The sequence below is a fragment of the Eurytemora carolleeae genome, unplaced genomic scaffold (assembly GCF_000591075.1).
Source record: "Eurytemora carolleeae unplaced genomic scaffold, Eaff_2.0 scaffold1344, whole genome shotgun sequence".
Taxonomy (NCBI): domain Eukaryota; kingdom Metazoa; phylum Arthropoda; class Copepoda; order Calanoida; family Temoridae; genus Eurytemora; species Eurytemora carolleeae.
In genome coordinates this window covers 44,581-66,313 of record NW_019397229.1, presented here as the reverse complement: position 1 = coordinate 66,313, position 21,733 = coordinate 44,581, and the positions used below count along the sequence as shown (strand labels likewise).

Here is a 21,733-nt window from a genome sequence, read left to right as displayed (position 1 = left end):
TATGATGCAAATTTAGATTTTGTTCTAGGAAAACTAAATGATAAAAGTTGGAAGCCCCCGGATTTAAAAACAGTTTGTAATATAACTTTTCTTTTAACATTTTCAAACTTTTCAAATTTAATCTTTTCCCATTAATTTCATTATTTCCTTCCTCAAACTGTTTAAATCTTTTTACAAGATTGCAACCCTTTTTAAATTATGGATTAATTAATTTTTATAATTTTAGAAAAGAAAATGATATTTTATGGAGTTCTGTTCTTAACTATTTTTGATATTGTTCTTGGACAACAATTACCATCCTACAATCGGGGTGCACAAGTAGTGGAAGGAGGGGGAGGAGGAGGTGGAGGAGGAGGAAATGGAGTAGGACCCCATCCCCTCATCATGGGACATAAATCATTCTCACAAATTTCAAATTTGAATTTTTCTTTTTAAATCCAACATTTGGTGGTTTCGGGATTAAATTTTATTATTTTCTGGCAATATTTCTCATGTGTTGGTTACACTGAACTAAGTATACTAAACTAAACATGCTTCAACTATTTAGCAGACTTTTAACGAAATGCTGTTTAGCTAAATTTGCAGTGCTCACAAGTTTTTAGACAGAAATGCTCAACTTACAGAGAAAATCTAGGTTCAAAAACTAACACGTCGTGCCAAAATGATAGTCTTATAGGTTTTTTTTATGAAATATGTGTGTACTTTCTAGATATAAATTATGATTTCTAGTTATAAAAAATATTTCTAGATATAAATTATATATTTCTAGTTATAAATTATATATTTCTAGATATAAACTATATTTTTCTTTACATATAAATTATATATTTCTAGATATAAATTCCTTGTTTAATTCTGAAAATCGAGCTCACAATTGTATGCGATTCCATAAGCGCCTGATCCAATCAGGGTTCAGTCCTGTGTTTGGTGTCTGAACCAATAAAAATTGCATGGCAGTATCATCTATCTTTCTATCTATCTCATTATCCAATTAGAGATGAACCGTATCTTTCTATCTTTCTATCTATCTATATATTTATCTATCTGTTTATCTATCTATTTACCTGTCTTTCTATCTATCCATCTATCTTTCTATCTATCCATCTATCTTTCTATCTATCTGTAAGCAATCTAGATCCGAGATACTTTAACGATCACTCTACTCAAAGTCTAATTAGAATCTAACTGACCCTATCTCTAGCCAAAATTCAAGGCTCTCTATCCTTAGCCAAAACTCAAGGCTATGTATACGTCCGTGTTAAGCGACAAATCGTATTGAACTAATTTATTATATATACAGGTGAACGAAACTGACCGGGCTAGCCCGGCAGGGTCAACATACAGATAATTAAGATATATTACTAGCATGGATAACATAGATAACATTACACATTGATATGGAGGAGAAGGAGAAGTAGAAGAAGGAGAGGGGGGAGCAATAAGAAAAGAAATAAATCTAAAGCTAGAAGACGTCCTACCCGGGAATCCAGGACTGGATTATCCGATTTATGGATCTGTTTTCAAAACTGGGTTTTCCTGTCAAAATCAGGTAATTTTTTAATTTGATTAAAAATAGGACTTGTTTCGCCAATACTTTTGGTTCTTAAAAAAAATTTTAAATTTTACAGGTTTACATTTTCAAATTTATATCAAATCTCTCCGATTCAATTTGAAAATGATTTTAAAAAATTTTATTATGAATAGTATACCTTGTTCAAAATGTAAATGATATTATTTTTTAAAAATCATTGTGCCGCGAAGCAATCTGAATTTAAGGGTTCAAAACATATACGAATTTAGGCTTTAAATCATGATGGACATTTTCACACAGGAAATACCTTTTTCGTGATTCATTTACACAATCTTAGATTTGGTCATTTAAGGAAGGGTTCACGAAATAACAAAATCTATAAGCGTAAAGTTCAAAGCTAAAAAAAAACTTTTTTCCTGGCTGAAAATTTTTCATGATTTACAGCTAAACATTTTTAATGCTATATTTGAGATAATAACTATAGAGTATCTTTCTTGTTAATAATTTCGTTTTATTAAGAATATCACAGTTTATCTGGCCCTTATTGACACAGGAAACCATTAAACAATTGGTTCTACTAAGTTTCTTATTTCATCTCATATTTTCATATCATAAATTTGGCTGGAGCACCGGAGCCAAATTCAGCTAAGATAGAATAATTCGTCAAATTTTTTTAAAAGAAATTTATCATTCATCAACATTTGAAGAATCGTGCTATTGATTTGAATTTTTCTTTGGTGCTCAAACTAATTGTGTTAGATTAAAATTTTACATTTCTTAAAGTGTAACTAAGTATTTTCAAATAAGTGAACAATTCATTTTAATGAAATAATTACAGGTAGAAGGAGGGTACTACGCTGACCCAGCTGCTGGCTGTCAGATGTTCCATGTATGCGCTAGAGTTTCAGAACTGCCAAACTCCTTATACAAGTATAATAAACTTATTCGATGAGGTAGTGATCCTTCATTTACAGAGTGACATGTCCGATTTATAACGGTATCCTTATTAAGGATTAATAAATCATCCTCATTTTCTCACTGAAAACTTTTACTATTGTAATGCTGTATGAATAAGACAAGAATTTATGCTGAAGAGGCAGTGAAGAAAGTTAACAATAGCTTCCTCTTTGGTTTTCACTTTTCAGAAAGGATACCGTTGTAACTTGGACATGCCACTCTGTTTTAAATGGAGGGTTACTAAAATTATGCCTAAAGTTCCTTAAAAATTGTTAAAAAAATTAAGGCATTTTTTTCAACATACAAAATATGTGTCATGTCTTTTTTTGTTGCTTTAACATTTTTCCGGGTTTATTTTGTAAAAAAATTCTCTAATGTTTTAATATATTGTATATACATATATATTATACACTGCAGTCTAATGTTGAATAACTTCTTTCTTTTGTTTTTGTTGTACTCAAGTTAATTATCTAGATACAGCTTCATTTGTCCCAACGGTACAGTATTCGATCAGCAGAGATTCATCTGTAATTGGTGGTTCAATGTAGATTGCTCAAGGCACGGACTCTATATGTTTATTCATGAATATTTCTTTCAATCCACAGACTTTAGAGATGTCAACGATAGTGTAACGTAACGTAAAATGTACGTTTTTGTACGTTACGTTACAATAATGTGTAACGTTTGGATATATTCTATATAACGTGAACGTTAAACGTTAACGTTATAGGAGCTCATACCTAACGTTAACGTTAAACGTTAACGTTAGAGGAACATACCCCCAACGTTAGCGTTTTGTGGAAATGTAACATTATTTTTCTAATATCTACAACTTTTTTTACCATAACGTTAAGAAATGTTTTGTTTCCAAAGGGAGCTTGAAAGTCTAACGTTTAAAAAATGAATTGAGATTTAATTGAATATCGTAACGAAAGGATTTCTATTTCAAAGTTCAACTTATAAAAAGTGTAACGCTGTATAACTGAAAAATGCATTACTGTTTATGAAAACGTTTTGAAACGTTTTCCCTTATAGCAAAATGAAAAATTCAACGTCGCATAAATGGGTTATTATTTTAATAATCAGGAAACGAAAGTTTTTTTACAAAGTAAAATTTCAGTAATGTAACGTATAAGATTTTAAAAAATGTAATTCTGTAAATCAAAACGTTTCATAACTTTTCTCTGAATACTAAATTGATTAGTCTAACGTTAGATATATGTCTGATGAAAATGTTGTTCATAAAACGTTAGACTATGAGGGCTGAGTTTTAATTTCAAAAGCGCAAAGAGCTTATGGTTTTTCATTTCAAGTTTAAAGAAAATGAGTTTATGCCAAAAACTCTAATTTTCATTTAATATATCCTTGCAACCCGATTTCTTAGACCATTAATATTGAAATATACAAGGTTTAAACCATCGGGTTGGAAAGATATAGGGATTAGTAAATTTGAAAAAAACTTAGTTCCTTAGTTTTTGATTTGCCATTGTTTGATGAAACCCACTAAAACTCTGGAAAAGGAATACGACATTAAGAAATTTTACATATGCATTTTCTGTTATAAAGCAAATGATTTACTAATTGCAAAAAAAATCAAATTTATTAAGTGGAACGGGTCTGTGAACAAACACAATTGCTGGGTTTCATGATTATTTGACCACTTGAAATCTTAACTTCAGTTGGCATGGTTCATGTTTTAGGTTGAAAAATTTAGAAATGTAGATACTTACTAAAATGCAACAATATTTCATTAAATGGAAAATGCGTGTTATGTTTTATTCATCAATAGATTTTTATAAAATTTTAGAATAGAAAAAAAACTGATTTTTAATCGATTTTTTTAAAAAGAAAAAATGTTAAATAATTTGTTGTTTGTGTTAAAAACAAATTTAGCACTTGTCTTACTATATTTAATATTTTTTTAACCCCAAACATGAACTCTGAAAACATTTTCATTGTGGTTTGAAAACTAAAGCAAATGCCGCTTTTTTACTCACTTTGTAAGTAACATAAAAAAAAAAAAACACAAAAAGAACTAAAAATTCGCCACAAATTATAATCTTTGCAAGCTGGTGTTATAGCCTTTTTATATTTCAAGCTATGACTTCTGTTAGATAAGAATGTCTAAAGGAATTGCATGTTGTTCACAAACTTTTATGTCTAATCCCTATATCCTTGCTACCCAATGTTGTAGACCTTACATATTTTAAACTATGAATTCTGTTAGATAGAAGAAAAGGGTCAGTCTGCATTGCGTAAAAAAAGAAAGAATTAACCCTAAACTAATCTAAAATAATTTAGAACTACTGTTAAAAATGCAAAAGTGGTTTGCCTTGCCGAATTTTAACTCATTTTATGAAGTGCCTAAAAACATGCCTAGTTTTAAACTCGTCAAATACACGATGATAATTTCAAGTGATCCTCCATTTAAAAAGGGCCATGCTCGATTCCCAATGATAACGTGTATACCTTTATCTGAAATTGATGATTTGAAAATTAGGAGTGTTTTCCTATCTTGTATCTTGTAAAAAATAAATATGATACATCATTTTCTTGGATATCTCATGCTGTATTCAGATTCGAAAACCATTTTTAAATATATTAAAATCTAAAGAAGTTATGGCCAAATAATGGTACTAAATTCCAGTTTTAAACTTTTTTATGTTTTTGATGAGTTTTTTTTAGCTCTGACTCTCTCAATTTTCAATTTTTTTAAACGCTTTTCCGATTTGAATTTAGCATTGAATTTCCAAGAAAATGATGTATAACATGAAAATAAAAAATAAATTTTTTTGTGGCCTTACGGTGAAAACGCAGCGACTTCCGGTGGGCGGTTGGCTCTATTCCAATATTGATCACCTCTACTGGACAATGGACATGCCACTCCATAAATGGAAGGTCACTTGAAATTACGTCTCTAGTCCCTTAAAGACACACTTTGAGTTGAAAGTCTAATGCTAAAAACTTTCATTTACAAATTTTAAAAATCGTTAAACATAATAATATTATAACATCTTTATATTGCATAATGCATATTCTTCTACATATTCTCAAAAAAAAGGTTAACAATACAACAGCAACATACAGGGTGAGTAAAAAAATGTAATTATCACGGAAAAAATCTTTCAATGCTTTCATTTAGAAACAATATTGTAACGTTAGAAACATTAAGGCTTGAACATTTTAATACAACGCAACGTATAGAACATTTTTTCAAATCTTTCTTAGAAACGAAACGAATAAACAGTTTTGATTGTCAGTTGTAAAAAAGTGTAACAAAAAAGTTTTCACAATAACGTTTCGATAAATCGTAACGTAAGAAAAAGTGCATTTTAGTAAAGTTTATAAACGTAATTAAAAGAGTTTATATTGGAAAATTTAAGATAAAACGTAACGTTAACAAAAAATATTCTTTTCGCTGAAATGCATTGTAACGTACAGAACTATGCCCCAATGACGTTTTATTAAAGCAAAACGTTTGTCATCTTTTAGATTTTAAACCAAGTGAAAGTGTAACGCAAGGTCTCTGAAAATATTTACCTTGCATGAAAGTGGAACGTTAAAAAATTGTGGTTATATTACATAAGCTTTAACGCAACGTTGGGAAAGTTTTTTTAAAACATCAAATGCAAAAGCGTAACGGAGCTTACTGTTTTTTCAATAACATTTACTAAAGCTTAACGTTGTATAAGGTATTCAAGTGCAGAAAATTCATTACGTAACGTTACTATATACCAAAAAATTTCAAAATGTGCAACGTAACGTTTCAAACGTTAATACTTTTGATAAACACTATCGTAACGAAAGCTAAAATCTAGAAAAAACAAAACGTTGACATCTCTATCAGGTAGATATAGATGCAGGGTTGACGCATCCTGACGTGCCGCAACGATCGTGTAAAAAAGGTTAAATGGGCTTAAAAAATGAAAATGTATAAGCAGTCAATGATCCATCTATGACTAACTGATCTGTGCTAGTATAGGCAGGGCGGTCCGCGTCAATGATCCATCTATGACTACCTGATCTATGCTAGTATAAGCAGGGCGGTCCGCGTCAATGATCCATCTATGACTATGCTGTGATATTCATGGATGTTTCTTTTAACCTGATAATTCTTCTCAGGAAAATATTGTACATTGTACAATCTGAAAGGAAAATATTGTACATTGTACAATCTGAAAGGAAAATATTGTACATTGTACAATCTGAAAGGAAAATATTGTACATTGTACAATCTAAAAGGAAAAAAGAGAGATTTCAACGGAATTTCAAGCTACCATTAATTGAAGCTTTAAATGTCTGATTAACAAAGGTACCCGGCGATTATCCCTTTATGGAAGTATTCTGTTTTGATCAATCACAATCGTAAATCGATATATGGCTGTCCAAAAATAAGGGACACTTAAGATAACGTTTATATTCCATTTAACGCTCGCCGGAAACTTTAAATTAATAATCCCTATATCTTTGCCACCTTCGATTTACAACTTTGATATTTCAATCAAAATACTTGTTGTTTTTCTTGAATTCATAGTTTAAAATATCAAAAATCTGCGACGTAAGGTTGCAAAGATTTAAAACTTATTTAAAATTTGCGCGGGGAGGGTTCAATTGTTTACAAATACAAATTACAAAGGTTTTTAAAGATAGAAGGATTTTTTATTTTAAAATAGCAGATATATTTTATAAATATATATAATATACATAATAGTCCGTGGGTTCAGAGCTGAAAGTTTGTACACGCTAAACGAAGGAAAATTTAGTTTAAAAAATATTTTTTTAATAATTCTCCTTTCAAGTTTGCAGTATTAAGATATATATATATATGCAGTGGGAACCATAAATTAGAATATAAATTATCATCGTCATCTATTCTTCATATAAACTAAAAGCTGAAGTGTCCGGCGCTGCCTGTGGAATTTTAAAAACATTAAAACATCAGGATACACCTGAGTTCCCTAAAAAATGGTTAAGCCATTTTGGTCCAGCCGTTTAGTGGCTATTGTTAACATACTAGGCTCTTACGGCGTTTCACGCCCATCTTCTATTTCAACTTTTAATTGTGGCTTTATCTGTGAGCATCTTCTCTTTGTACTGTATAAACATATTAAGTGTTTATTTAATTGTCAATACTAATATTCAAATATCTACATAAAACCACCCTCTAAAAGTACGATCACTCTATATACAAGTGTACAGTGTTAGATACGTAAACATATCGTGATGTATACAACCGACCGCTATATTAATTAATTAATAGGGAGGTCGGTTGTGTACATCTGAGCTGAGCTTTACCTCTTCGTTTTATTAATCTATGACTTAAATGTACCCTTACAGTCCCGGCTGAAGTAGTATTGAATACATGTTTCCATCACAAATACTTTTAAGTAAATATATTTATATAATATATTGTATAATATATTTGATGGCCCCCCGAGAATCCCTGATAAAAGATTTCTATGGATAAATCATCTTCTGACACTATCAACAGTGTAGTTTTATCCATCACCGCAAAAAGGAAAAGAAAGTACTTTATACTTGAGAACTTATACAGAACACGTCTTCTTACATCACTTTTATTTTAGTTTCAGAACTTGTCAAAATTATTTTTAAAATATCAATTCAGTTCATGCAATTCAGAAAATGTAGATACAAAAGGGGAGAAAAAGAAAATGTAAACTAAAGATCGTCTTTTTGCGCAGCATTCCTTTTTAATAACAATAATTAACAAAATTCCTAAATGTGGTCTGTTTTTTTAAATAATATGGGAGTTTTGCATAAGTCTAACCATCCTCATATGCGTGTTAGATTTTTCTTTAAAGATTAGAATATGAACATATAAATATATATGGTTAAAATGTCGTCTACCTACTGCATAGTTTTCCCGTTCTAATTGCTCGTATCGAAGAATGTTCTGTCATCTAGAATTTTCTTATTTATTAAATGAAAAAATATTCAAATTTAAGCATCATTGGAAGCATGTAAAAATCATTTAATTAGAAAAATAAATTTAAACTGGTTTGACTGCTCCAGACTTGGCAGTAGAGAGAGCTCAATTTGAAAACAACGAAGAGACTAATTCAGGACTTTTTGATAAATCTAAATATAGTTTTGAACCCTTATTCAAGAAAGAAATTAAATAACAAAAATGTTACGTTACATACTGTTACTAGAATCTATCAATGCTACTGTGTATTTAAAAACTTTTGATTGCAACTTGGGATCGAATTTGAATAATTACAAAGCTAAGCTACCTATCCACCAGTTCTAATCCTGAATTACCGATTCAAATCCTCATGAATCTTTAACTTTGAATCGGTGATTCAAAATTTGAACCAGTGCCAGGTAGTTTAACGACCTATCTCCAATCCATAAAAGTGTATGTTATTTCTAAAACTAGAAATTCAAAAAGAGAAAGAATTAGGAGTGATTGCAGTTCAAACCGATCAGTCTGATAAAAATGGCGCTCCAAATAAAGATCAGGGTGTTCCCAATACATATTATGGAGCTCCAAATAAAGATCAGGGTGCACCCAATATAAATTTCGGAGCTTCAAATAAAGATCTGGGTTCTCCCAATTCAAATTATGGAGCTCCAAATGAAGATCTTGGTGCTTTCAAAACAATTTATGAAGCTCCAAAAGAATATCAAGTCGCTTCTAATACGAAATATGGAGCTCCCGCAGATATTGAACAGGATGTTCTAAACACAAATTATGGAGCACCAAATGGTGAGTATTCTACACAGGAAGCTCCAAACAATGAACAACAAAGAATCGATCCAACCATTTTTGGAGCCTTAGAAAAACTTCGAGAATCACGGTATGCCCTCTCAACATTTTAGTAATTTACAAAGAAATTGACTCTTTACCACCAGCTTAAATTTTCCAATCCCTTTCTCTTCGTAACACGAAGGTGCAAAACCTTTGATATTTCAAACTTAGATTTTTTGATCTAACAGAAATAATAGTTTGAATTCTCTCATGTCTATCACATTTGGTTGCAAAGATTATCGGGATTGGAAAATCAGAGTTTGTGGCAAAAACTTAAATCCGTTGTAAAAACTTGTTAAAAAGGACATGGCTTTCTTAAAATTTTTTTTTTTAAGTTTTCATTGTTTCCTTAAACATGAAAAATTCTTTTTGAACAGAGGAAAAAGGTCTTTGCATTTCATTATACAATTACAAATATGGTAGACATATTTTTTCTTTGAAATCGGACAGATTATCAAACAGTAAATGATGAAAGAAGAGTTAAACACTTCGTTGGATCTAGTTTTACCCTTAACATATTATTTCCCTTCTCTCATTTTGGGTGAAAAAATACTTTTTTAATTTGCGTTTGCTGATCAGAAGCAATGGAGAAATTCACAAAAATAATCACTTTTCCGCCCATAATACTTCTTTCACATTTTAGATTAAGGTTTCAAGGTACTGTTGTAAATGGGGAATTGCCATCTTGAAATTGAACCAGATCCACGGATTAAGACTTAAACAATCTCTACGGATTAAAATTAAAACCAGCTCAACGGAATTAAGAATATTAAAAACAGTTCCACGGAAATTAAGACTATTAAAAACAGTTCCACGGAATTAAGACTAAAACCGGCTCCACGGAATAAAACTAAAGTTAGCTCCATCGAAATTATAAACTATTATGTTCACTTTGGCACATGGTTAAAAACTATTAAAACTGCTGCAGTGCAAAAGCCATTTTCTGAAAAATTTTTTGATTTAACATTTTTGATTTACCATGAATTATTCTTAGGAAGAACAAGTTTGCAAAGAAATGGATTCTTTGAGGATTTGTTGCCGAGGACCAAATCCAGAACATAAAAGTTAAAATTTATAAATCAAAAAAATAAATGTAAAACAAATGATATTGATAAAATTGTAATAACTATCATGTATTTTTCTGCAAAATTTTACTTTTTTTTGCGAAATTTTTTTTTGCTTGCAGCGTTAGTTTATACAATGGTGTTGATAAACTCTAACATTAATTGCAAGTATAATATGACAGACACCCTGTGGTTTTAGTGTTCTTCGGCTAGACGTTATTGTTATTCTAGGAATTATATTTATTTTGAAACTTGACTATATTCTAGGAATGGAATTCTAAATATTCTAGGAATGGAATTCTAAATATTTTAGGGATTCTAAATATTCTAGGGATTCTAAATATTCTAAGGATTCTAAATATTCTAAGGATTCTAAATATTCTAGGGATTCTAAATATGCTTGGGATTCTATATATTCTAGATATTTAAAATATTCCAGGGATTCTAAATATTTTAGGATTCTAAATATTTTAGGGATTCTAAATATTCTAGGGATTCTAAATATTCTAGGAATTCTAAATATTCTAGGGATTCTAAATATTCTAGGTATCTAAAATATTCTGGGGATTCTGAATATTCTAGGAATTCTAAATATTCTGGGGATTCTGAATATGCTAGGGATTCTAAATATACTTGGGATTCTATATTTTCTAGGTATCTAAAATATTCTAGGGATTCTGAATATTTTAGGGATTCTAAATATTTAAGGAATTCTAAATATTCTAGAGATTCTAAATATTTTAGGAATTCTAAATATTCTCGGGATTCTAAATATTTTAAGGATTCTAAATACTCTAGGATTCTAGGTGTTTTAGGGATTCTAAATATTCTGAGGATTCAGAATTTTCTAGGAAAAATGTTTTGTGTCATGTCGTTATCCTAAAATGTGCATCAAAATATTTGTTTTGTATTATGTTGTAAAACATGTTGTATATTTCATGTTCTTCACATACTCGAGTAAATGTATAACTTTAAGTGGTTTCACTTAACTAAAGAGTATAGTTTCCTAATGGTTAGTAAGGAGGGGGGGNAACACCTTAATGCTAGAGGTGAAACACCCCTCTCCAATAACTCTGTGAAGAGCACTTCCCATGACACAAGATCAAATGCCTTACTCAGATCCATTGCACAAGCATAAACTGCTCTACCAGCTCTGTTATAATAATCCACTACAGAGTTGACCCCCCAGCTGCACATTGTAGTACTGGCTAGCTTCTGAAACCCAAACTGAAGTTCATCTGTGGTCAGCTTATCAGAGTTTAGAATTAATATCAACCAGTCAAACCATTTTAGAATCAAGCTGCCAATGGCAATTGCCCTGTAATTGTCACTGATAGCAATGTCATCTAAGTTGTCCTTCACTATGGGCACTAATGTGCACAGTAGTAAAAAAGCAGGAATTTTGCCTGTAGCCAAAAACCATTTAAATAGGTTGGTCACATGATCTATTAACTTGTTTGATGCATTAATTAAGCAGTCAGAGCTGAAGTCAAATAATGCATCACTTTTCATTGCTTTCATTTTATTTAGTGCATCTTTGACTGACTGGCTGTTAACTTTATTTATATCATCCTGTAATCCATGATGAACTCTTTCTTGTATATTTTATGCTTAGAAGAAACTACTTCAATTCTATTTAAAGTTAACAGTATAAATAGTAGAAAGAAAAATAAAAGAAAACTTTAGTTTACAAACACAGTGAAAAGGAATATAAACCCATTTTCAAGTGATATCTTATTAATTGACTCTCATCACTCCTGTGTCCCGAGTCCATTAGTGCCTGATCCAATCTGGATTCAATCGTGTGTTTGGTGTCTAATCTGAACCAATGGAAATTGCATGGCGGTAACAACTATCATTCTATCTATCTCATCATCTAATATTCATATTAGTAAATGGAAATATGTTCTTCTACTGAAACTATAGTGGCATATCTTATTCCCATATCTAATGAGGGGGGAATTTGTTTTCCTCCATGTTTGTTTTTGATTCAAAACTAGATCCCAATTCAGGTCTGCATGCAAAAAATCAGAGATAAATCTCTAGTAATAAGCTCAGAAAGCTTTATCGGCCTTTTTAAGAGGGAAAATTTGGGAAAGGGTGAGGGAAGGGTATATGGAGATGGGGAAATGATTCTAGAGTACTGAATTGGCCTAGTTAATGACTTTTGATACCCCACGCCCACATGGACCTAACACAAATTTTTTGAAAATGCCAATTCAGGAGTTCATGCAAAAAATTAGAGAAAAATCTCTAAAATCAAAGTCAGACCCACCCCCCAACCCTTTGTATGGAAATGTGGACATTCCTCTTTACAAATCAGAAATGTTATATTCTCGTAATGGAAGATTAGAACTTGAAACACACGAACAGTTCCTTTAAGCCCCATGGAAGGAAGACGGGAAGGTATGGGGAGGGGGGTTGAACTATATATAAGAAATACCCCGGTAGAAAGGATAAATAAATCTAACTGATAGCCCATTTATTTGTCCCGCACAGTTCTCCTGGAAATCATGTTTTAACATAAACAAACATTTTTATACAGTTTGGTTTAGGTTTATATATAACATAGCTATTCCAAATCAAACAAAAGTAAAATGTTTGTATAAGAAGAACAAACATGTTTTAAAGTTAATGTACGACTGGTGTGTTTAATAAGTTCTGCAAAAAAAAAATTTTGAGGCACTTCTAAATGTTTCAACTCTTAGCCCTGTATTTTTTATTTTTTTCATTATGTTTATACCAAATACATTTTTGGACAGGTTGGCGTCAAGTAGATTGTTGTTGTGATGTTGTGATTGTTGTGATATAAGGAATGTTTTATGAAGGTGAATTAGCTTCATCGTCAAAGCATAAAAATATCTAGAATATTGACCAGAGAAAGAGGACACTTTGCTGGCTCGGTTACACAAAAAAGTTTTTTAATAGACGATGTTAAAATCAAGCCAAACCCTAAAACATGATCCAGGACGCATTTTAAAAACGATTTTATGAACTTTAATGGTGGTTTAATTGGGCTAAGAAGAAACAAATAAAAATTTGAAGGTTCATGACATGTCCGGGCGAGAAAAGACCATCAAGACCCGAAAAATTGTCAAAAATATTTAAAAGCAAGGGTTCAAGAAGCATGGTTGCCAGACAGCCTTATAAATGATTTTACGTTGTAAGCAAAGTTGTAAAGCAAGACTGAAAAATGAACAAAGATCTGGGTTAAACTTGTCCCAAAGTCCCTGACGAAGGATCAAAAGGATGCCATTGATAAAGGATCTTAAACGAAAATCAAAACCAGAAAATTCCTCAAAAGTCTTTAATACATTTAATACTCAATTTCCTTTTTCGCTTGATCGCTTTTGGAGGGTCTACCACAGACTTTAATGCATCAAGTTTAATATTATTTAGAAATTTCTAGTTGTGACGAACGAATATGATATACTTTCGTAAGAACGCTCCTTACATTAAAACAAATTTATGATTGACATCAACTGGTCTGAAAAATAATCCGCTAAAGATTTATTTTTTTCAAAAAAATTACAGGACTAAGAGTTGAGACATCTAGAAGTTCCTCAAAAATATGTTTGCAAAACTATTGAACACACCTCGTGACTGGATAATGGAAATAAGTCTTTGCCATAAACTTTGATTTTCCAATCTCTATATCTTTGCAACCCAATGTCATAGACCTTAGATATTTCAAATTATGGATTCTGTTGGACCAAATAATCAAAGTTTGAAATATCCAAACAGTACAACATCAGGTTGCAATGAAAAAGGAATCGCAAAATTTGAGTTGCAAATATTTAATTTTAATACTTGTGCCTCATGAGATTACAAATCGGACCAGTGACAAATATGACATCAGTAAGTTTAGTGTGATTAATTTTACATATCATTGATATATTCCTTGTTATTATATCCAAACTCTGGATATCTTCCTTGTTTATATTTACCAAACCCTGGATTTATTCCTTACATTTACCAAAACCCTGGATATATTCCTTGTTTATATTTACCAAACCCTGGATATATTCCTTGTATACATTTACCAAACCCTGGATATATTCCTTGTTTATTTTTACCAAACCCTGGATATATTCCTTGCATACATTTACCAAACCCTGGATATATTCCTCGTTTATATTGACCAAACCATAGATATATTCCTTGTATACATTTACCAAACTATGGATATATTCCTTGTTTACATTTACCAAACCCTGGATATATTGCTTGCATATATTTACCAATCCCTGGATATATTCCATATTTATATTTACCAAACCCTGGATATATTCCTTGTATACATTTACCAAACCTTGGTTATATTCCTCGTTTAAATTTACCAAAAAATGGATATATTCCTTGTATACATTTACCAAACCCTGGATATATTGCTTGTTTATATTTACCAATCCCTGGATATATTCCTTATTTATATTTACCAAACCCTGGATATATTCCTTGTTTATATTTACCAAACCCTGGATATATTCCTTGTATACTATAAATACATTTACCAAACAACGTATAATTTACTTCTTGATGGTCAAGGGAGGGGAAAAAGTTTGAAAGTTTGCCAAAATCATTTACAGGGATATTTATGGAAGGAGAGCTACAACCTTTAATCCTGAGTTAGAAACATTCAACAAAACCTTTATCTTTTATTCCTTTGCTATTTCCTTCCTCCTCCTTCCCTACTTTTCATCTTCCTTCTTCCTCTTCTTCCATTCTTTTCTTCCTCTTATTTTTTCCTTCTTTTCTACTTCTTTTTCTTCTACCCTTCTTTTTTTGCTTTTATTTTTTCCTTCTTTTCTTCTTCTTCCTCCTCTTTCTTTTCTTCTTCTTCCTCCTCCTTCTTTTGTTCTTCTTCCTTCTCCCTCTTTTCTTCTTCTTCCTCTCTTTTCTTTTTCTTTCTCTTCCTTCCTCTCTTCCTCTTCCTTCTCCATTTCTTCTTCTTCCTCCTCCTCCTTCTTTACTTCTTCTTTCTCTTCCTTCTTCTCTTCCTCTTCCTTCTCCATTTTTTCTTCTTTTTTCTCCTCCTTCTTTACTTCTTCTTCCTCCTCCTTCTTTTCTTCTTCTTCCTCCTCCTTCTTTATGTTTCCATCCTCCTTCTTCTTTTCTTTTTCTTTCTCTTCCTTCCTCTCTTCCTCTTCCTTCTCCATTTTTTCTTCTTTTTTCTCCTTCTTCTTTACTTCTTCTTCCTCCTCCTTCTTTTCTTCTTCACCCTCCTTCTTTTCTTCTTCACCCTCCTTCTTTTCTTCATCATCTTCTTTACTTCTTTTGTCCCTTTCTTGTCTTCCTCTCCAACTTCTTTTCTTCCTCCCTTAACTTGTTTTCTTTCTCTTCTTTTTCCCTTCTTTACTTCCGCCCCCTTATATTCTACAATTATTTTCTTCTTTCTCTTTTTCCCGTTTGTTTCTTACTTTCCCCTTCTTTTCTTCCTTCCCGCTTCTTTTCTTCCTCACCCCTTCTTTTCTTTCTTCCCCACTTTTTTCTTACTACACACTTCTTTTCTTACTTTCTCCACTTCTTTTCCCTCTCAAATTCTCTAAATATTTCCACTTTTTCCATCCCATCCCCTTTTATCTTTAAGTTTTCATTAGCTCTATTTGAATATGTTTAACAATGTATTTCGTTAATAATTCCTAATAAATGAACACAAGGAAATAAACACTTTTATTTTAATTTTTGAAACCTGCTTTTAATAAATAAAATACTAAACTTTGAAACCAATGGAGGCCGTCACTTGAATTTACGTCTACGGCCCCTTTAGACCAGTGATAAGAGAGTTTCAGAGATCGATTATCAGCTAAAATATGCGATATTTTCCACAGCATGTTCTGTAGTGTACAAGTACTGTACACGACCAATCAGCAAACATCTGTATTCAGGGATATCTAAGGATTCCTTGGATACGAAACACAAAATCTTCAAAAAAAGACTGAATCCATAAATGTTATGTTTCATGTTTAACTTTGGATTATTTCTTTAAAAGTTGTAAAACTTAACCCCTGAATGATTGTCCAACAAGTGACCGTGAGATGGCACTTCAAAAACCTATCGTAAAAACGTAGCATGTCGTGCCAGGTCAACTTATGCCTACGTAGCCCACCCTGGGAAAGGAGATAACCCGTCTGCCTAGTGTGTAGTCTATGCTTTAGACCATGGTTAAACAAATATATGTATAATGTACTATGTAGAGTAAATAATTTAACTTTAAAACTATTTCTTGGAAACATTGAATAGAACTGCTAGTTGAATTAAACATGAACTAACTTCTCCGGAAAATGTTTCAACTCTTTCTTTTTTAAGAACTGAACAACTTAGCTTCAGCTTAATTAACAAGTTTGTTTAAAACTTTATTATAAATATCTAAAGCTTTGACAAAGTTAGAACAATGCCTTTGTAGAAATACAATAACAATAACAAGTAAGTTTAAGGGCCAAATTGTTTTGTATTAACAAAATATTTACAATTTTACAGATTTCAGAGTCTAAAACTAAAGAATGCGCGAATTTTAAGTTCGAGGTTAAAAGTTCTGTAAAATAATGAATAGCTATTTAAATATTAAACTTTCTCAATTTTAAATTTGAATTTCCCGGGAAAATCTGAACCAATCAGAGAAAAGGATTTACGGAGAATATTACATAACCATCGCTAAATCAGCTGTTCTTACGTAACTGAAAACAAAACATACAACCGTTTTTTGGGTTTACATCCAGAAATTAATTTATCTAAAACGTGAAATTTCTTTAACAAGGTTTTCATTTTTAAATATATCGTTAAGTTGAATGCCGTTTTCTCAGCTGCAGCTGAATGATGATTGAATAATAGACAAATAGGGAAAATGCAGGATTTCAAGATAATTTAAACCTGTGTTTAAATTTTAACTCGTCGATTTCGGCGAGTTAAATATTTAACCACAGGGTTAAATATTTAACCTCACGGTTAAAGTTCAGGTTTAAATTAAGTCAGAAGTGGCATTTAACCATGAACTTAAAATTTAAGTCAAAACTTTTCGTTCTTTAGTTTTGGACTCTGCTCTTGAAATTAACAGAAATATAGCATTGCTATTGTTACAGATGACAAAACCTTCAGTTTAATCTTAAAACAAACACTAAAACAAAAATAAAAAAATGAAAAATTTGTTTTAACTTACACAACTTGTTCTATATTACAAGAGAAGAAAGTGATTAAAAAATAACCAAACTTCTTAGTTGTAAAAAATCAAAGAAAGATCTAAAGGATGGAGGGGAGCTGTGTTATATTGAGCAAATATGTGATTAAAGAAGGAAGATTAAATTTAAATAGTTTGAAAATGTTTTGGGAAAAGTTTCATTACAAACTGTTTTTAAATCCTCAGGCTTGAAACTTTCATCAATTAGTTTTTCAGAAATAAAATAAATTCTATTCTGGGATAACATCATCACAGACTAGAACTAGAACTAGAACTAGAACTTGAACTAGAACTAGAACTAGAACTAGAACTAGAACTTGAACTAGAACTAGAACTAGAACTAGAACTGGAACTAGAACTAGAACTAGAACTAAAACTAGAACTAGAACTAGACCTAGAACTAGAACTAGAACTAGAACTAGAACTAGAACTAGAACTAGAACTAGAACTATAACAAGAGCTAGAACTAGAACTAAAACTAGAACCTAAAACCAGAACAAGAGCTAGAGCTAGAACTAGAACTAGAACTAGAACTAGAACTAGATCAAGAGCTAGAATTAGAACTAAAACTAGACCTAGGACTAGAACTAGAACTAGAACTAGAATTAGAACAAGAGCTAGAACTAGAACTAGAACTAGAAATAGAACTAGAACTAGAACTAGAACTAGAACTAGAACTAGAGCTAGAACTAGAAGTAGAACTAGAACTAGAACTGGAAGAAAAACTTGAACTAGAATTAAAACTAGAGCTAGAACTAGAACTAGAACTAGAACTAGAACTAGAACTAGAACTAGAACTAGAACTAGAACCAGAACTAGAACTAAAAGTAGAACTAGAACTAGAACTGGAAGAAAAACTTTAACTAGAATTAAAACTAGAACTAGAACTAGGACTAGAACTAGAACTAGAACTAGAACTTTACATATATATATATAGATATATCATATTGATCTAAACATATTTCTACAATGGATTTGTTCTAACTTTGTCAAAACTTTAAATATTTTAAATAAAGTTTTAAACAAACTTGCAGTTAATTTAACTAAATGTAATAGTTGTTCAGTTCTTGAAGAAGAATTAAGAGTTTTCAACATTTAGCAGGGAATTTGCTTTGTGTTTAATCTAACTTAAAATTATCTATCTAATAAACCAATGTTGGAAAAAAAGCCTTAGAGTATAGGGATAGGGTTGAAATACACAGTTCAATTTTCAAGGCCGGCTCATTGACAAAAAGAAGACCGTTAACTTGATTAGTCCAGGTGATAGGGAGGGTTGAAAAAAAAGAAGACCGTTAAGTTGATTAGTCTGGGTGATACAGAGGGTTGAAAAAAATTGTCGTAAAAATTTGAAAACTAAACTTTTTTGTTTTAGACAAACATCCTGATGTGACACATGTTTCTACATCAATTTTTCGAGGGCTTTTAAAAAATGTAGTTTTTACATCTGTAACTTTAGTCACTAAAAATGTATGGTATATTTTAGATTTTTTTAACACGGATCGGACTTAATTATATAGCTAGGACAAACAAATATTAGGGGGCGTTAACCCCCTCCCCTGTATTTTTATTCACATATTTTTGTTTTCAAATATTTTTGTCAACGTATTTGTTTTTAAGTTAATGTATGTATTTTTGTCCATGTAATTTTTTCATGTCAAAGCGCCTATTTGTTATGTATATATTTCCATGTTATTTTTTATGTAATTTGTCCATGGATTTTTTTCATGTCATTGTGTCTATTTTTTATGTATGTTCATTTATTTTGCTTATGTAATGTTGTTCTAACTCTTTCTCATATTGTTTACGAAATTATATCAGGCTAACCTTAAATTTAAATCGTGACTTTGCTTAACATTTAAAATTTAGAATTTAATTTGGAGTAAAGATTGAAATATAATCTTTATTTACAAATTATCAGAGAAGAAATACGATATGATTCCCTGTACAGAAAATACAAACTGTTATATTTACAAATAATCACATCTTGGCTTTTCGTGTTTAAATCTAAACCGTTGAACAATGGCAAAATTTACAAATGACTTTCCTTGCAAGCTGTGTGCAATAAAAATGAAATTTAATTGATGTATTACATCACAGTTTATTTTGGCTAAAAATAAAGGGTGATTCATTTTTAATCCTGTGACCCCCCGTGGCCCCATGGCCTCCTGGCAGAATAGGGTTGGAATAAAAACATTTTGCAAGCTTTCTGTTTTACCTTATAAATTATTTATAATTTCATGTTTCTATCACTTTGTTCCAAAATATTTTTCTAATTTTTGCAAGTCATTTAGTTCTAGTTCTTTATTAAACTTGTTTCCTGCTGCTGCAGACTTAACCCTATCCCCGCTGGGGTACTTGAAAACCAGGATACGCTGGTTAACAAAAAGCACGTCAGATTCAGAAATACAGTCACGGTAGACTAACAACAAGCAAGTCAGATTCAGAAATATAGTCACGGTAGACTAACAACAAACACGTCAGATTCAGAAATACAGTCACGATAGACTAACAACAAGCAAGTCAGATTCAGAAATACAGTCACGGTAGGCTAACAACAAACACGTCATATTCAGAAAAACAGACACGGTAGACTAAGAACAAGCACGTCAGATTTAGAAATACAGTCACGGTAGACTAACAACAAGCACGTCAGATTCAGAAATACATTCACGGTAGACTAACAACAAGCACGTCAGATTCAGAAATACAGTCACGGTAAACTAACAACAAGCACGTCAGATTCAGAAATACAGTCACGGTAGACTAACAACAAGCACTTCAGATTCAGAAAACCACGTACAAGAGTTAGGAAAGTACGTCAGCCCAATTAAAGCACGTTGCACTAAGTAAAAAATGTCAGAATATGTATTTGACAATAGATTAAGAAAACTAGAGAATGTCTACATATTAGAAACACATGGCTCCTCAATAACAAAATTAGAAACAAGATTTCAATCTTTCTTGCAATTTTTTCTTTCATTCGACGTATTATGTAAAATATCATGTAAAAATGCATAAATGTTTTGTGTTCTTAAGAAATGAAGTCGTTTTGAAAAGTTCAAAAACACTCAAGTAACATAGATTGAAAAAAAATTTTGTAAGTTGTTTCATCCTTACCAGGAATGATTTGAAAAAATCTAATTCTAAAATTTTTTATTTTGTTTTGCAAATATTCAGTTTTATTTCACAATACAAATATTTGGCAATATTTTATTGAAAACTGTTTTCTTTTCTTTTTTGTTAGTTTAGACTAGAGAACAATGACATTTCTGTTTCGAACTTCATCAAATATTAATGATTTCATGTTACAATTGTAAAATCTAGATAAAATTTTGCTAATTTTCACAAGTCATTCTTATTTTCATTAAACTTTTCTTTTAAAACCAGAACTTAGCAAATAATATATATGATATATATCCCCCCCCCCCACTCAACTAGAATTAAGGACCTTGGTTCTCAAGGTGGGGGGAGGGGGGGGGGGGAAATAGGGATAATAATTTAAAGTTCGGAATCCCTACACGTAAATCTGTCCCTTTAGCAAAAGTAAATTCAGCTTATATGAAGCATAAAGTCTGTCCGCGTCAACCTTGTTGCACAGGCTAGTCCTGTCTATAGAGCTGTCTATAGAGTACGATCTGGGACCGGAAAGGTTGACCCGGCTCGGAAATTCAAATGTACTACGGCTGCCCGTGCCTAAAAATAAAAACGAAACCAGAATAGGTTTAAATACGAGAATATGAGAAACCATCAAATAAAACCTTCTAAACAGAAACTTTTAATCCTAATGACAAAAAAAGAAAAAATTAACATAAACCATGGGCCTCTTTTTCGGAAAACAATATTACCTTTGAAAAATTAAATTTCTGCCGCCATTTTCATTCATACATTGTTAAAAAATGTAAAGATTTAAAAAATAATTAAAAATAAAAATTTGTCAATAAATTAGTAAATACTTAAACAATCAAAAAACATGCCAAAATTATACATATTAATATCTATATATATATATATACATATAGGTGACATCTTGCAGATAGAGTTGCACAGACATACAAACAAACAAACAAACCAATTGTATTATCTGAGAAGCCTGGGAAACCTCCTGGTGCAGTAGATTGGGAAAAGAATGTCTTAAATCCATTATCAGCACTGTAAGAAATAGTAAACAATGTTGGGATAAACCATTAACAAAATCCCCTAAATATATATAAATCAACCTGAAGAGAGATAGGGAG

At 31.2% G+C, this 21,733-nt stretch overlaps 1 protein-coding gene across 1 annotated transcript; it reads left to right on the top strand.

The window, feature by feature from the left end:
* Positions 1–1,419: 1,419 nt before the first annotated feature.
* On the top strand, positions 1,420–10,366 carry LOC111712880 (uncharacterized). The gene is made up of 7 exons (XM_023487631.1): positions 1,420–1,549; positions 2,370–2,461; positions 2,963–3,046; positions 7,213–7,241; positions 8,522–8,572; positions 8,913–9,309; positions 10,255–10,366. Exons 2-7 carry the CDS (start codon positions 2,412–2,414, stop codon positions 10,286–10,288), a joined length of 645 nt encoding a protein of 214 aa, XP_023343399.1. The 5' UTR covers positions 1,420–1,549; positions 2,370–2,411; the 3' UTR covers positions 10,289–10,366.
* The last annotated feature ends 11,367 nt before the right edge of the window (positions 10,367–21,733 follow it).

Coding starts and splice junctions, on each gene's coding strand:
- LOC111712880 (XM_023487631.1), top strand. CDS start 2,412: ATGTTCCATGTATGCGCTAGAGTTTCAGAACTGCCAAACTCCTTATAC. Junction 8,573..8,912: donor CAACGAAGAGACTAATTCAG/GACTTTTTGATA, acceptor AGAAAGAATTAG/GAGTGATTGCAGTTCAAACC. Junction 9,310..10,254: donor GAAAAACTTCGAGAATCACG/GTATGCCCTCTC, acceptor AATTATTCTTAG/GAAGAACAAGTTTGCAAAGA.